General features: G+C 41.0%; 1 protein-coding gene across 1 annotated transcript in view; it reads left to right on the top strand.

The window, feature by feature from the left end:
• Nucleotides 1–1,320: 1,320 nt before the first annotated feature.
• Nucleotides 1,321–17,217, top strand: part of wnt5b (wingless-type MMTV integration site family, member 5b) — a 147,231-nt gene continuing 131,334 nt past the window's right edge. Inside the window, exon 1 of the mRNA XM_041216407.1 lies at nt 1,321–2,501. Coding sequence (XP_041072341.1) covers nt 2,496–2,501 — 6 coding nt within the window. The 5' untranslated portion in view covers nt 1,321–2,495. The remainder of the gene's footprint in view (nt 2,502–17,217) is intronic.

Raw genomic sequence — 17,217 nt, 5'->3', positions numbered from 1 at the left:
TTTCTTTCCCCATTGTCTATAGTTTCTATGTAAGTAGAACCAGGAATACGCTTTAGTTACAAACGCACAATGAACAAAGCGCACCATGTAACTTGGACCATTTGTTTATATCTATGTGCATGTCAATATCAATACTTATGTGCATAGATATATATCCAGGTATACTAATTGCAATGTAGTCTGATCTTATAGTCATGGTTTTGTATTTAAACTGGTTGTACACATATATTTGCGCTATTGTAAAATATAAATCTGTATGCTTGTGCGCGCGCGCGCATGTGTAGGAATGGAGGACACTATATGTAAATATGTTTATACATGTGCATGAATATACATGAATGTTGCATGCATGTACCTGTGCGAAAGTACCTACGCAGTTTATTACAGTCCTCCAAACAAAGTAACATTGTACTTAAGAATAAATTATTGTCAGATAGCCATTTCAGTGATACAGCTGATCAAGAAACTGGAAACCTCTGTTCGCTGACACACATGGACTTACGACAGTGACCCAAGAAATGTAATTAGGGAATTCTCTTCCTCTAAAATATCTTCAAAACAGACTATTAAACATATTGTAAAGGTGTTCAGGAATTTGGAACAGTTAATTAAAAAAATAAATTAAATGAAATTCGTATAAAATTGAAGAAGTTTCGATTTTATTCTGATATGAAATTGGCTGTGCTCACTTTCTTAGAAAGGAGGGACTATTTCACTGTTCAGTCAAAAGCTTAGAAGATACAATTTTATCTCGGATAAAATGAAAGGTAAAGATTTCAAATGACAGTGACGACATCAGATTGGAGAATCAAAGAAACTTAAGCAAAATCGAGTCTCAAAACTCTGCCACAGGCAGTGAACAGGGTAGATAAGTGAAAAAGTTGGGATGATTTAGGGAATGTGGGCGGTACAGGGTCGTGGAGAAGGGGTGACAGGAGGATTTGTGATAATTAAATATTTTAAAAATATTATTTTAAACTGCTTTATTCGCGTATTATTTCCTGCTTATTGCATTGTTGAGGAGACTGTACACAACATTAAAACACGACCAATACCTAAAATAGGTCACTACAAAGCTCAGAAACTAATCATCCCTAATTGTTTTGCAGCTTTAACTCTGATAAAATGTACCAATGCTAACTCTGTCTTCCCCCTCGTGTATTGTTTAAATCAAACTATATGAGTTTTGTTGTGAATTACTTTACATTTGAGATCCGGGACAATCCCGCTTTAAGGCGTTAACCTGCCAATTGGCTGTGCGCAAGGCGGTAAGTGCGCAGGCGCGGTTCTCTGTCTCAGGTAGCAGTGTTAAGTCGGACTTCGGGAGCAGCGCTTTGCGAAACGACTCTGTTCAACTTAAACAGCTTGACCTCCAGCCACCGAACCTCAGTACAGAGGCAGCGAAGGCGAGGACAACGTCTCCTGCACAAAGATCAGGCAGAAACGAGTCGAACTTTCACTGATCCAAAGGGGGTGAGAGAGAGAGAGAAAAAGCGTCAGCAAGATAAAGCGGAGTTTCTTCTTAAAAAGGCAACATTAAAAGTTTTTGAAAACTTTTGCAATGCTTTGCAGAAGTTTGCATGTTCAACCATTAGTGCACTGCAGAGATTAACCTGCTCCCGGCTGAGAGTGGCCGTTGGTTGAACGCAATTCTTGGACTGCTGGATGTGTTACTTTGTCAACTTGAGGGGTGCATGTGTGGACCAAAATAGCCCGTTAGTGGAAACTGGGAACTCGAGAAGAGAGGCAAGTGATCGCAGCTGGGAGCTCTGGGAGTGGGGATTGAATCGATTTGCTGTCGGAGAAGGTTACTGAAAAAACAAACCGAACACCAAAGAGAGAAAGTACTTTTGTGAAAGATCTGATTTCTTTCAAGTGGATTCACGTTTTCAGCATTTTCTTAAGCAATTCCTGTGACAGCCGGTTGTGAAATGGCTGAAGCGCGTTACAACAGACTCGGGCTCTGACAGGACAAGGCTGGCAAACAAAAATACACAAATTGATGAAGTGACACTCGATTTGAAAAAAATAATTGTCTCTCAGGTAAACTAGCCTGCGCCCGTTGTAAATAAAATATAAAACCGAAGGACAAGCTTGCAAAACCTAAAGCTAACTCCAGTAAAAGGACAAAAGTGATAAAGGTATTACAGGACGGAAACGATCAGAATTGCAGTGAAAAGAGCGGAGAAGTTGGCCGACTCTGTGTGAGGGGGAATCGAGAGCTAGAGGAGTTAAAGGATTGGAAGAACTCTTCATGTGCTGGTGTTGGTGTGTGGAGTTATGGACCTAAACCTGAAAGAGTTTCAATAACAGGTGCAACATGCTCACACAAGCCAGCTCCATTCCTCTTACTGCCCTGGAATCCTGAGAACCAACTGCTTCGTGGTCGCTCTGTTGGCTTCTTCATCCAGAGAGTTTTATTCTAAACAGCACAACAGAGGAACTCTGATTAAGTCCAATAGCCTGGATATTTATCCCGTAATCTGACCTTGAAAATGCAGGTGAGTGTTCACCATTCTGTTCCTTTTGTTGAAGCGAGGTATGAAAATGGGTGAAGATAAAATGTTAGTTTGGTGCTGAAAATGATCTTATTGTTACTATTAATTGTTTGCTCTTGACAGCAGAATGTTGCAGAGCGAGTGCAGTATTGTTCTCCTCGGTAGGTGTTTGTTTTACCTTGTTTGGAGCTTGTGTTTGGGTTTAAAAAAGAACATTGATAAGATACCTTTATCACTCAGCCCACCTATGTTACCTTTCCCCCATACTGCATTTAGTTTCGCATTTCCCCAATGTCATTTTCCTTTTCTCTAATGCATCTGTCGCTGTTATTTTACATCGGAGTTCACGCCTTCAAAAATCTGACTGGAATATAATTCATGGAACCTATCATTTCAATGGACTTGGAACAGGAGCCGCCGCTATAGAGCAAATATCTGTTTTAGCAGAATTCAGTTGAATTTGAGCTGTACCGTTTAAAACTCTTCTAGTTCATGCAATGCGTTGCTTTGACAGACCATTTACCTTGTTGTATTCCATACATTTGCTCAAATATTATAAGAACATTTAAAAAATGTTTAGTTCATCCTCCGAGTTTATGAACTAGTTTTCCAAGTGCACGATGTTGTTTATCCTACCTATTTCTGTTTAACTTGATTTTTTTCTATATACTACATTACCTGTGGCAGTTGTATGTACCAAAATTTCTGTCGGTGGTTTTCGAGACAATAGATGATTAACTCATAGGCTCTCATTCGGGGGGCATTTGGATCCTCGACCACCCTCCCCAGAAATATCTACGGTTGCTGACAGCAGACAAAAACATTAAGCGAGCGACCAATTTTACATGGGAGAAATCAGTTTCTCCTTGGAAACTGACATTGACACACATGTGCCTTACAGCTGGAATGTGGTAGGCTTTGGCTGAGTGGCGAAGGGAGAGGCTAGCTGTGCCTGGCGGTTGTTATATGGTTGGAACAGATAAAAACATTAAGTTGTGTTTAAATTGAACCATAAGGAGTGACAGGCGATCTCTGCCGGTCACAGTGATCGGGGAACAATCCATGAAATTGATCCATTTGTGTGTGTATAAGGGAGGGGAGGCGAGGCATTCCCCCCCCCCACCCCCCCAGCTGATTTAGCTAATGTTCCCTTTGCGGGGGTGGGGGGGGGACAGCTTTTTAATCTGTCCGGATCAGACCCTGGCTCCAGCACATCTTCTGGCTGATTAAATTACTTCACAAAGCATTTTAAACAAACAGCCGCCGAGCTCGGCAATACGGCTTCCAAAATGTCGCGTAGCACAGAAACGGCCAGCTCAGGAAATTTCCGGGAAAGTTGGATTTCATAACATTTTTCATGGGAGGCTTTGGAAGAACAACCGTTACATTCGTGCTTATTAAGTGCGCGAGAGTAACGTGCTGGTTGGTGCTAAACATCATGGAACCCGACGTAACTTCCAATAAGGTTAAAGTCAAGGGTTTTTTTGAGTTGTAGAAGCATTACATTAAATGAATGGACACCGTCGAGTACTTAACACAAACTTCTACCGCCTTTAAAAATAAATTATTTCCCGACGTGTAGTTCCATGCTAAACTAAAGATAGGTGAAGTGTGTAAGTATTTTAAATAGTTCAGATAAAGTCAGTAAAGGAGATGATGTTGTTGGTTCTTATTGATTCAAACCAGATCTGTGTTAAGTCAGATTGCGGGCCTTCATCCAGACAAGACTCCCTCCCTTTTCTTTCCGAATAAAGAGCTTCCCTCTCTCGGCACACTACCGCTGCCTTCTCGGCTCACCAACAGGCTCCTAACCTACACTCAGGGCTGAGCGTAGTTTAAGGACGGCATTTAGCATCACTGGGGCTTCGGAAATCCTTTAGAGAACTAGAACAGAAAGAAACTGGCGGCGGCTGTTTTGTTCCACAGCTTATTACTCTCAGCGTGTGCTCGCTCACTCGCTATTCGTCGTTATGATTTTTTTAAAAATGGGAAACTAATTGTACTGGATCCATAGATTCCGCTTGAATGGTTAACCTATTATTAATATAGATCATGAGTGATCCCGTCATTCTTTTTACAACATCTAGTCACGCAGATTTTGAAAAGATTATCGATTATTTCACGTCATACTTTGTAAGCAGGCACGGTCTGTATTGCTAGGTAAAGTACGTGTAAACAAATCGTTTAGCATCGGGTATTTTCCACGCAGTAACAGTGAATCAGCATAACTTTGAGTGAGACATTAATTGAAATGATAGCTCTGTAATGTGCACTCCAGTGAACCCACTACGAGTCATTTTTTGTCAGATTAACGAAGCTTGAAATATGTGAGTGGGCAAATTTCATGCAGCAAAACACAAAATAAAGGAAAAGGGGGGATTCCAGGAAGCCAGCCGTACCCAGGTTCCTCAGATGCAACACCAAGTTCATTCATCCGCACAACTTCCCGAGTTCGCGTGATCGGATTTCAAAAAGTGCTGAAACCCCAAAGCTAACCTGTAGCAAATGTTGCCTCTCGCTGGCAGAACTCTGTTACTGCAGGTGCTTCCTGGCCACATTGAAACTTCGGCGGAAAAAACTTTTCCTCGCAATGTTTAAAACAGTTATCTAGCTCCGTACGATAATCAGTTAGAAGAACAACATAACATGCTAATTCATTTCGATTGTAAAGCAATGATCGACACAAAAAAGTTAATCGCCCAAATGATTGATAACTGTTTGTTTAATCCGTGGGTCAAATCACAAAGTATCATCCATTTCCGGTTATACAGAAATCTTGATCGAGTGCCCCAATTCTAATTTATCACCAGTCCTCCCATTACACACAAATCCTGTTCCAATTACTCAATTTCAATGTACCATACCGATACACAAATCCTGATTAACTTGTGCCATCTTTTTGTATTATTATTATTCAAACATCTTGACCTGGATCAGTTGGAACTGTGGAGTGAAATTTCATCATACAGACCAGAGATATCAAGATTCAATCTCCCAGCCAATACCAAATTGGTGTGGGGATCTCCGTTCACATTCCTAGGCTTGAGAAGAGAAAACTAGCTAAGCTCCTGTTGGATAGTGTATTTGTCTGAATGTTGGGTCAGTACAAGAATAGGCTCAGCTGTGTTGCCACCAGTGATCAGGGAAACCTACCAGCACCTCTTGTCTGGACGTACACATGAATAATGGCGGTGTGCATGTGATGCTGGTATCTGTAAAATGTGCATCAGCTTGTGTCAGCTTCAGTATGGAAGGGGAAAACACTAAGACAAAAAAAAACTCCTGGTGAAGTCACATGAACACGTAGCTTCCCTATTTAGTTTTACCATAACAGAAACAATCTTGATGCAACCAGAGAAACAGATAGATTTTTGATTTTCATATGTATGATACCAAATGTGTGAGGAAATGTGCACACCAGAATTTAGCTTTTATTAATAGTTTATGGCAGAGTGCATACTTGCATTGTACCCCATTTTTTCCAAAGCATTGAATCAAAATGTTCACTTATAATTCCCTGCCTGACCTCTCTCTTTCATACCTCTGCAATATTCTCCAGCCATGAACCCCATCTGTACCCTTCAGCCTTGGAATTACCTCTAAGGTTCTTTGCTGTGCTAGTTTTCTATGCACTTTTATAAACTTCCTCACAATGTTCTGCTCAAAACCTATCTTTATAACCATGCTTGTTATCACTCAAAAGTACTTAATTGATTGTGATGCACTTTGGGATGTCTTGAATACATGGTAAGCATGGTAAGTGTCCCTTTGCCTCCTTTCTTTTCCTTCTCTGCTGCTTTCTCCTCCTCCTCCTCTTCTTAGTTCTTCCCTTCTTCCTTGGCATATATTTTTCTTTCACCTTGGGATATCACCTTGGGATATTTTACTTTCTATAAGTCATTGTACAAAACTAAGTTATAAGTGCCTGTATCAGAACAACTTCACTCACTAGTGTTCAAATGCTGATAATGGTTTAATGTACTCAGACTGTCCTGTTGGCTCTCTTTTAATGATAAGAATTTGAAAAATGAAGCTTGGAGCCCTTGCAACATTTAAACTTCATTTTGTGCTACAATGGGTTGTAAAGCTGAAGCAGTGTTAGATTATATCTTTTACCAATGTCTGCTTTGGGTGATTTCACATCTGAATTATGTTTCACACTGTTTACATTGATGCAGACCATTTAGTTTCAATGACCTATAAGCATGTGAGTGAATTGGAACATTGTGTGTATATGTGTGTGTACATGTGTGTTAATGAACATAAGTAGTTGAATTCATGAGCATACTAGTGAGTTCAGTCCAAGGTATATCTGAACATCTTGAATTCATAAGATGTTCAGCTTTATTCATGAGTTTGATGAGCAGTATAATGCTAGTTAAATGATGCTATTAGCAGACAAAAAGTCAATGAGGACTCTTGAACAGTACTAGAAACAGGTGAAATATTAAAAGTGAACATTTTCTGTGTAATAGTGGCTACTTCAAATAATCAAACCAAAATAAAACAAACATTTCTAGAGTTTTAAACACATGTGAAGCCAATGGATATTACCCCCATTTTGTTGACATCATCTGATTTTAACTGTACTCCATGCTTTGTTTATAAAACCCAAACAAAAATTAATTACAGTGCAGTTAAATTGCCACTTTCATATCAATGCAAAGTGGTTTCACCAAAATCCATTACTATTCAGATTCAAGTCCCTGCACTGTAAGTAACTTTCAAAAAATGTGTTTTTAATTTTAAATGTTTTACTGCTCTGACCTGACTGGTGCTGAACTTCTTGAGTGTTATTGCAGCTGCACTCATCCAGGAAACTGGTAAGTATTCCATCACACTCCTAACCTGAGACTTGTAGATGATGAAGAGGCTTGGAGCTGTCAGGAGCTGAGCCACTTGCTACAGAGCGCCCAGCCTCTGTGTAGCTATTGTATTGATATGGCTGGTAAAACTTTTAGTCAGTGGTGACTCCCAAGGTATTGATGTTGAGAGACTCAATGATAATAGTTGAATATCTGGGAAACGGTTGGATTATTTCTTATTCAAATGGTAATTGACTGGAATTTATATCATGCAAATGTTGTCTACCACTTCTCTACAACTTATTTGCCCAAATTTTGATGTTATGTAGATCCTGTTGTAAGAATGGTATCAGCTGTGACTTCTACCATTAAAAAAAGGCAAGAGCAACAATGTTGTGGGAACATCATTGCCTTGTACACTATCCTGACATGAACATATTTATATAATTGTTCCTTCACTGTCTCTGATTCAGAATCCTGAAATTCCCAGACCTGATAACATTGCAGGGACAGCATCATCAGGAGGCTGACAGTAGTTAAGGAGATGGTCCACCATCACTTCTCAGGACAACTGGGGATGGGCAACAATTGTGGTCATTTCTCACGTTCTGAGCATAAATGAGTGTCTTATATTGTTACAAATGAGTGCTTTTAATAAGAAGTGTGATTTTAGAAAACTTCAATATTTATTAGCTTGATTAAATTTTTATAACTGCTTTTAATATTTAAAATTTTGAAGGGAAAGATCCTGCATGACAAACCTTCTTGACTGTTTTGAAGAAGTAACCTGCAGAATCGACAATTTTGATTATTTATATCTAAACTTTAGATAAAGTTCTACGTCAATGTTTCAGATGCTTAAGGGAGTAGGTATGTAAGCTATACCTTATGGGAAATTAAGAATTGGCACAAAGAGAGAAAGCAGTAGGTACTAATTGGGGGAGCTATTTCAAACTTGGGAGATATATCAAATTGAATGCTTCTGTGGGCTCGCCTAGACTAAATTCTACTTAAAGGCCCAATTTTACAAAGAAGATAGAATTTGGTAAATTTTCAAATGATCTTAAGCAATAGGTTAGGAATTATCAAATCTACTGTGACAATTAGGAAACTGTAGCAGATCTAGATAAAATTTACAAGTGGGCAAGGTTCAATAAGTGCACGGTATTGTACACTTGGAGAAATGCTCAATGAATGGTTCTGAACCAGGTAGGGGACGGGCTGAAAGAAATCTGGAAGAATCTAAGCACGTCCATTCATTACAAAGTGGCAATCAAAATGTAAACAGAATACTAAGCTGTATTGCCAAGTGAGTAGAATAAAAGTTTGTTTGGCAGCCGCTGTATGCCACTTTTGGATTGAAGATTGTCTGTTGTGGCTATGGAGGCCAACTCATGAGTGGCAATCCCCTTCCACAGCTGGCACAAATGAATAACATTGGCCTGAGGGCGACTGATTTTTTTCCCTTCCACCAGGCTCTCTTTTCCGCCTTCTGGACATTTCCCTTGTTCTCTGCTTTTTCCACACCCTTCCTGACTGCTTGTCACTAGGCACTCTACACAGCAGCAAGGACTTCTTATGCATCAACTCTGAGGTCTTGCTTGCAGATATCTTCACATCGCAGATGTGGAGGAGACCAGTTAGTCTCGTGCCGATAGCAAGCTTGCCATAGAGCATGTCTTTGGGAATGCAGCTGTCATCGGTTTGGTGCATATGACTCAGCCAATGGAGTTGCCGCTGATTTAAGAGGCCAAACCTGGAAGGGATTTCTGTATGCCGGTGTACATCCATATTCAGCACTCTACCTTGTCAGGAGATGCCCAATATTCATCTGAGACAGCAGAAGCAGAAGCTGTGCAGCTTTTCTTGGCTTGCATAAATTGTCCATACCTTGCTACTGCAAAGGAGGGCACTGAGAACAAAAGCCTGGTACACATGAAGCTTTATATTTTCAGATCCTTTACTGTTGGTCCAACATGCCTTCACAATTTTGAAATATAACTGCGGCTTTGGCAATCCTGGTGCTAATTTTGGCATCAAGAGACATGTTGGTGATTGTCGATCCATGGTATGTGAAACTTCCGACAAACTCCAGAATGAGGTGGTTGTTGTTGGTGGAAGGTGGAGTCTCTACATCTTGGCGCATAACTTTGGTCTTCCTGATGCAGATTGTTAGTCCAAACTCCTTGCAGGCCCAGCAGGACCAATCTACAAGCTGCTGCAAGTGAACTTCAGTATCGGATGTCAGTGTGGCATCATCAGCAAACAGCAGCTCACAAATGAGGACTTTAAATACTTTGCCTTTGGCATGCAGTCTTGCCAAGTTGAACAGTTTGCCATCAGCTCTGGTATGCAGAGAGATCCCCTCATTTGAGTTATCGGATGTACAATAGCAGCACGGAGCAGAATGTGCCAAAGAGAGTTGGCACCAGATGCAGCAGCCTTGCTTTACTCCACTGCTAATCTTGAAAATGTCTTATATTGCTGCATTGTAACTGACAGTTCTCGTGGAAAGAAGAAATAACGTCCAGGAGGGCAGCTTATTTTCCGCAGCAGTTTGAAAAGTCAGTCTCTGCTAACGAGGTCAAAGGCCTTGGTGAGGTCTCTGAAGGCAATCTGGTCTGTGCTGTTTGCAGCGCTTCTCCTGAAGTGAGAAAGTTATGTCCACTGTGGATCTGCCAGCTCTGAAGCCACATTGAGGCTCAGGATAGACGTGTGATGCCAGGGTCTGCATTCTGATCAGAGCAACACAAGCAAAGACCTTCCTCATAATACTTTACAAGGAGATGCCCCTGAAACTGTTGCAGTCACTGTGATTTTCCCCTTGTTTTTGTACAAGGTGACTATGTTTGCAAAATGCATGTCTTGAGGCACACATCTTTCCTTCCAGCAGAGACACAAAACTTCATGGCTATGCTGAAGGTGTTTTCCACTTTTAATGATTTCATGTGGAATGCCATCATTTACTGGGGCATTACTACTGGCAAGATGGTTGATGGCCTTGTTGAGCTCTACTATGGTGAGCTCACTGTTCAGCTCCTCTATGACAGGGAAGTCTGAAATAGGCTGAGAACTTCTTCTTCAGTGAGAACATTCTTCATTGCATAAAGTCAGAGGTAATGCTCCATCCACCATTCCATCTGCTTGCTAGGTTCAGTGATGATCACCTCTGTCTTTGTCTTCAAGGAGGCTGATTTGTTTGCTGCTGGGCCAGTTGCTTTCTTAATTCATTTATTCATCCCTCTAGCATCACCAGATTCAGCAGCAGATTGCATGCTGCTGCAGAGTTTCAACCAGTATTGATTGGCGCAGTGCCGAACAGTCTGCTGAGAATTGTTTCTGGCAGCTCTGAGAGCATCTAGGTTTTGCTGGAGGTTTGCTTCCAGTTCATGAGGGCTCTCCTCTTGGTTGCGATAACTGAGTCCATTTTAGTCCAATAAGCCTCAAACTAGTCATCATTCCTCTGAGCTCTGTTTCCATATGCAGTGAGTGTAAAGTTATTGCACTAGAGAGAGTGCAGAGGAGATTTACCAGAATGTTGCTTGGGCTGGAGAGTTTTAGTTATTAGGAGAGATTGGATAGACGGGGTTATTTTCCTTGGAGCAGAGGAGATTGAGAGGGGACATGATTGAGGTGTATAAAATTATGAGGGACATAGATAAGGTAGACAGGAAGGAACTTTTCCCCTTGGTGGAGGGATCAATAACCAGGGGGCATAGATTTAAGGTAAGGGGTAGGAGGTTTAGAGGGGATGTGAGGAAGAATTTTTTCACCCAGAGGGTGAACTCACTGCCTGCAAGGGTGGTAGAGGCAGGAACCCTCATAACATTTAAGAAGTATTTGGATGTACACTTGCAATGCCATGGCATACAAGGCTATGGGCCTAGTGCTGGAAAATGGGATTAAAATAGTTAGGTACTTGTTTGACTGACGCAGACTCGATGGGCTGAAGGGCCTTTTTCTGTGCTGTAGACCTCTATGACTCTATGACTATGACTCTATTCTAGATGGTGCTGCGCAGATGATTCCACTTTGACATTGCACTTTGGCATTGAGAGAACCTGATCAAGGATGTTGAAGAATTCCTGGATCCTTTCTGGTTACTGGTACGACAAGTGTTGACTCGAAGACAATCGTTTTTCTTGGTGGTATAGCTTCCTTGGCTGAAGCCTGACCTTGTGCACACCAGGGACTGGTCAGTGTCATTGTGATATCTGCGAGTGATAAAGACACAGTTGATGGTGATGATGATAAGGTCTAGCTGGTGCCAGTGGCATGATCTCTGATGTCTCCAGGACACATTGTGGCATGGCTTAGTTTGGAAGTAGCTGTTTGTCATACAAAGTCAACGGTAACAGCATAGCTTCAGCAACCTCTGTACATTTTCTTTCACCTTGCTGAATCCCTGATGCATTGTGCACGTTGACCAAGCTGTTTAGTCAGTATCTACCCTTGCGTTGAATTCCTTTCGTTTAATGCCTTGGTGCTGGGAATTCTGCAAATAATAGCGTCAATTGTCTTACAGAACTGATTCTTGACATATCGGATAGAGGTGAGTGTCAGGGCATTGATGCACATGAGACTAAGTGGGCCCACACTTATTGACAGGCTAAGAGTCTCTCTGAATCGTCTGTGTGGGGGTGGGGTTCAATCATTGCAAATAGCGTGTTTTTTTACTGTGAAGCCCATTCCATGTTCTCGTGTTGCCTCTGGGCTTTCCCTTTCCAGAAGAATGTCGTATTTCTCTTTAAAGGGTCACTTTGAGTGAGCCTAGTTTCTTGGTGTGCAGCAATGTCCACATTGAGCATGGTAAGATCTTTGTCAATCACAGCTGGCTTGCATGCGTCACCAACCTGCAGAAAGTCATCAGTAAGGCCAGGACGCATGGTCCTTAGATTCCAACTTGCGATGCAAAAACCTGGTGTTGTCTTTGCTGAGTCTGCCTTTCCTGGTGTGTAGATTATTGACCCGCCAATCTAAGCTCCAAGCACCCATTGAAGCAAGCAGGCCCTGGCAGGACAGCACCTAATTAGAGGATGCCCAGCTTGGGGCAGGTGGTAGCTCTCCAATGAGACGTAATGATCTGTCCCACCCTCAGAAGCAACTCTCGGCCTCATACTCTACAGCAATCGAGTGAGAGCTTATAGCCAGTAACTGTTTTTCTTCCTGTGTTGTGTCAACATTAAACCACAAAGCTGGAGTATCCTCTCCTGGGCAGAGCCCTGAGCAATTTGGAATTTGGAGACACTGATTTGCCCCAGCATCGGGACACTTCCCCCCTCTTCCCTCAACCCAGTTCCCCCACCTTCTCACCATCACCACCCACACCCCCCCCCCCCCCCCCCCCCCCAATCCCCCGTCCCCCGCTGCCCTCTTCTCAACATTACTAGTATTGTCCAAAGGAAAGGATAAAACCAGTATTGTTTGGTACCAGCTCTGTTGCAGGTATTGCTAGAAGGCTGCCTGATAATTGACAAGTAACTGCCTGTGGAACTTCAATCCAGATTTTCTGTTGAGGTTTACTCCCTTAGCATTCTTCTCTCCAAAGACACCTACAAGTCATGAGGCTATTTACATATAGCAGGGGGTCTGGTTCATGAGCACTCAACCACACGCTGGTGGGCCTGCATGCCATATGTCTGGAGGCAGGGCCTCCTCCAAATCCCCTGTAGTTTAACCTGGTACCCACTTTACGTATGTTGCCATGGGGAGGCGCTACTTAGCCTCTTCATCAGCAAGCCTTATGTACTGGTAGGGATAGGCTTATGCACCTGGCTCTCTTTACAATGTTTGTACTGTTAGCTACCATTAGCCAGTGATGAGAGCTGAAAGCAAGTGTTGACAAGCAAACTAACCACTACACACGACCCACTACAATAACACACTTTACACATCATGTCAACCAGAGAAACACAAGATTTGGATATAAAATTTAGATAATAAAGGGCACAATATCAAAGTTTGTATATCATACAGAAATAGAGATTTAAGTGATTTCAGGAGGATGAAGATTGGGGAAGTAAATGCCAGATGAAATTTGATGTGGAGAAATGGCAAGTTATAGATTTTTAATAAAGATTAATGAAGACAAACAGACTAAATGGTAAAATTTCAAAAGAAATAGAAAAGCAGAAATTATTTTAGTTAATAGGTCAAGCAAAGAGATGATGAACCTGTACAAATCAATGGTGAGGCCGCAGTTAGAATATTTTGTGTACCTTACTTCAGGAAGAATGTCATGACCATAGAGAGTACAGAAGAGATTCACTAAGACAATACCAGAACAAGTTATGATGAGATAATAGAGAGGTTGAGAGAGACTGGAGAAAGTGCAGAAAATATTTGTAAGAATATTACCAGAATTTAAAGGATGTAACTATGAGGAAAAATTGAGTAGGTTGGACATCTTTTCTCTGGAAGAAAGGCTAAGAGGAGACCTAATGGAAATATATAGAATACTATGCAGAATAGAAAATGCTGGACAAGAAGATATGAAGGTAAACAACCAAATAGCAAGTTTAGGACTGATGCAGTTAATTACTTCATGAAAAACATGATCATTACCTGGAATGGTCATTTCATAGTGAGGCCAAAACACTAGAATACATACACATGAAAAAGGACAAGAAAAGTCCAACTTGTTCATCAAACATGTCCCATTCTGACATGGTGCAATTTACACATTGCACCAACCCCATTTCATCTCCCAAGTGAAGCAATGGTTGGAGAGGCAAAAACACAGACCAAAAAAAAAATCCTTTCGCCAATTTAGGAAGAAAAACTCGGAAATTTATATCAAAACTCCAAAGTCAATCAAGCAAGTTCCTGGAAACTGCAATGACTGATATCATTATTCTAAGTTAATCTTCTATAATTTTGAGTTATTTGAGAGCTAGTCAGATGCTGTGATGTGGGAACTATAAGTTTCTATGGGAAGATGGGCCAAATGACATTCTTTATGGTAAGAGAAATCTGCCAACTTGCAATTAGCAGATACAATCCTCAGATTGTTATCTGCAGTATATCTTCAAAGAGTATTTGTTTTGTAAATGCCAGTCCGATGCATGTGACAGAAAGGATTTGTTAAGTATATTAAATGACTAAATTAATGATTAGATTAAGTAAGTCCAATATTTCATTTTATTATCCCATTATGCTTGTGAGAGTCTGAATATTTTTCATGCACTGCTTAAAATGAATATTAGCACACACATAGAAGTTTCAGGCGGTGTTCATTTTTACAAACGTACACACAAAAATTTATTTGATCATTTTACATCAGTTATGAAAACTTTTAATTAAAGATTAGGGAATTATGGAAAGGTGACTTTCTAGGATTTTTAAAAAAAAAATAAAACCTTTTCAAAAACATTTGAAACAGGTAAATGTATTCAAAGAAGGATAAGCAATGACCCAGTCAGGGGAATGTTGGCAATATTAATTAAGATGGCAAACATCACAAAAATGTGTTTTTACATCTCATTTTTATTTGCTACTCTAACAGTTTGTATATGATCTTATATAAAAGAAGTTATCTCAGCACCATTGCTTCATGATTGAAATCATTTGATGAGTTTAATGAGGCTTTTATTTGTAGTCACAGAATTGGCACAAACTATGTGTTGCACAGAATATTTAGCTAATGGGTGGAACCAATGTTGACATGCATTTGCAATTGTGTCACTTGTGTATTAATTGGTAGAATCAACCTGAGGAATAATATTGTCTAGTGAATGCCTGTTTGACCTTTTGACTCAATCTTTGTCTCTTGAGTCAATAGGTTATTTGGTCTAGCCCCACTTCAGGACTTGAGCACATAATTTATGTTGACACTGCAGGTAGTACCAAGGGAGCGCTGTATTGTCAATAACTTCTTCTTTGCATGAGGTATTAAAACGTGCCCTCCCTGTCTGTTCCAATGCTTCAGCTAGATGCTAAAGATCACAGTATACTATTCGAAGAAGTGCAGGAAGATGTCTCAACAAATGTTCTTTCCTCAAACGACCCCACCAAAAATGCAAAAACTGATTATTCAGTGTGATTTTAGGATCCAACTGGGTGTAAACTGGCAGTCTAATTTTCCAGCCTAAGTCACTGTACTTCAAAATGATTCATTATAATCAAAGAGCTTTGAGGAATTACTAAGCGATGTGATGGGGGGTGGGGGAGCTGGTTACATAAATGTAAGTCTTCCTATTTCTCTTTCCTTTTATCCACATCACTGTGTGTTGTCTGGTTATTGATCCTTCTGGAAACAGTCTCTCTTTATTTACTGTATCAAAACCCTTCATGATTTTGAATATTTCTATCCAATCTCCTCTAACTTGTCTCTGCTCTAAGAAGAACAGACCAAGCTTCTCTAGTCTCTCCACCTAACGGAATTGACTTTAAGTTTGGAAATGACAGTTTAATGTTTAAGTATTAGTTTTTGAGCTTGGATCTAGGATTTTATTTCAGTGACACTGGCTTGGATTTTCATGGAGCCAGGGAGATTCCGCAGATCTTTAAAATTGGCATCCGGGACCTGATTCCAGGATTCCTGACCCTGTTCCCAGAGTTTCGGATTTTCACCAGAGCCTTTTAAGGTTGTGGGCTGGTTCGGGTCACGAGCCCGCACCTTGCATTCTCAACCTGGCCGGTTCCATAGCGGGGATAGGCATCCCCTATCATAACTTTCCACTTTAAAAAAAAAAATTCCTTTTTACTACAGGCCAAAAGTGTCAATCATCTAGACCTTTTAAATTATCGATAGCAGAAACTGCAAGCACTTGAAACCTCTTTATCTTGTGTTAATAAACATTGTACAATTGACAGCATAGATCAGAGAGCATGAGCTGTCAATCAAGCAGTGTTTTCCCTTAGACTTAAGTGTTTCAACAGGCTAATGGATTTCTAGGCTCTCAGCCAAGCCTCATTATGTATCTTTGGTTGAGAGCCCAGGGCATGGAAGTGCCATACTAGTCATGGGGGGTTGGGTGGTTGCATACATTGGCATGGGCATGGGGCCATAGCAGATGATAGGGGACATACCTTGGCACGGGTGTTTGAGAGACCATGGTGGGGGTTGGCTAAAGGGACATAAGGTGTCATGGATGAGGCAATTGAGTGTGTGTGCCAAAGAGTGTGAGTGTTGAGGCCTTACTTTTTCCATTATAACTGGGTCAAAGTCCCACAGTGCCAAGGCAAGCCTTTTAACCAGCCCGCTTCAGCACTTGACAGACTCTGTGGCTGCCTCCAAGCTCTTTCCTGAGTCTACTGGCCTGACTGCAGCCCACATCCACCCTCTTGTAATGAAAATCTTTGCAGGCACTTTCTCCCGGGGCGGCTTTGACAAATTGGGAAATTTCCTGACTACTGCTACCCACCTATAGGATGAAAATCCAGTCATTTGACTCAGTCTAACTCCTCCTGAAGCTGCTTTATGAGCATATTATAAAACTAAGTAATACCCCACCTGCCTCTGGACTGCCATTGGATCTAGAATCTGGGGTAGTGACTAGGTGGTAATGCCTCAGTTTTGCCTCTTGAATGTGAAATCCACTGTTAATAGGATTACTGCAGGTACAAGTTGCAGAAGCTTTCAGTTTACAAAATAACATCAGAACCTAAACTTCCAGTGAAAGCCTTAAGTCCCTACAAACTATAATATTTAAAATATGTTATCTTCCTAGCAGAAGTAATTTATTGTGATAGGCCGAATTAGATTAGACTTAAATGTCAGAAAAGATAAGAACCTTTACTGGTGTGGGGCATGTCCTGAATTCCTGCTGGATCATGAATTCAAGACTTACATTCACTCCGCTCTTATACTGGCACTCACATTCAGCCTCAGTCATCTCCTAATTCACCACTGCTGCAAAGTGTGGTTTGCTCTTCTTTGCCACAAAAATAATGAGATGTTGGGTATACCTGCA

This window comes from Carcharodon carcharias, chromosome 21, assembly GCF_017639515.1.
Source record: "Carcharodon carcharias isolate sCarCar2 chromosome 21, sCarCar2.pri, whole genome shotgun sequence".
Classification (NCBI taxonomy): Eukaryota; Metazoa; Chordata; class Chondrichthyes; order Lamniformes; family Lamnidae; genus Carcharodon; species Carcharodon carcharias.
Note: the sequence above shows the minus strand (reverse complement) of the source record. Positions and strands in the feature narration are given on the sequence as shown.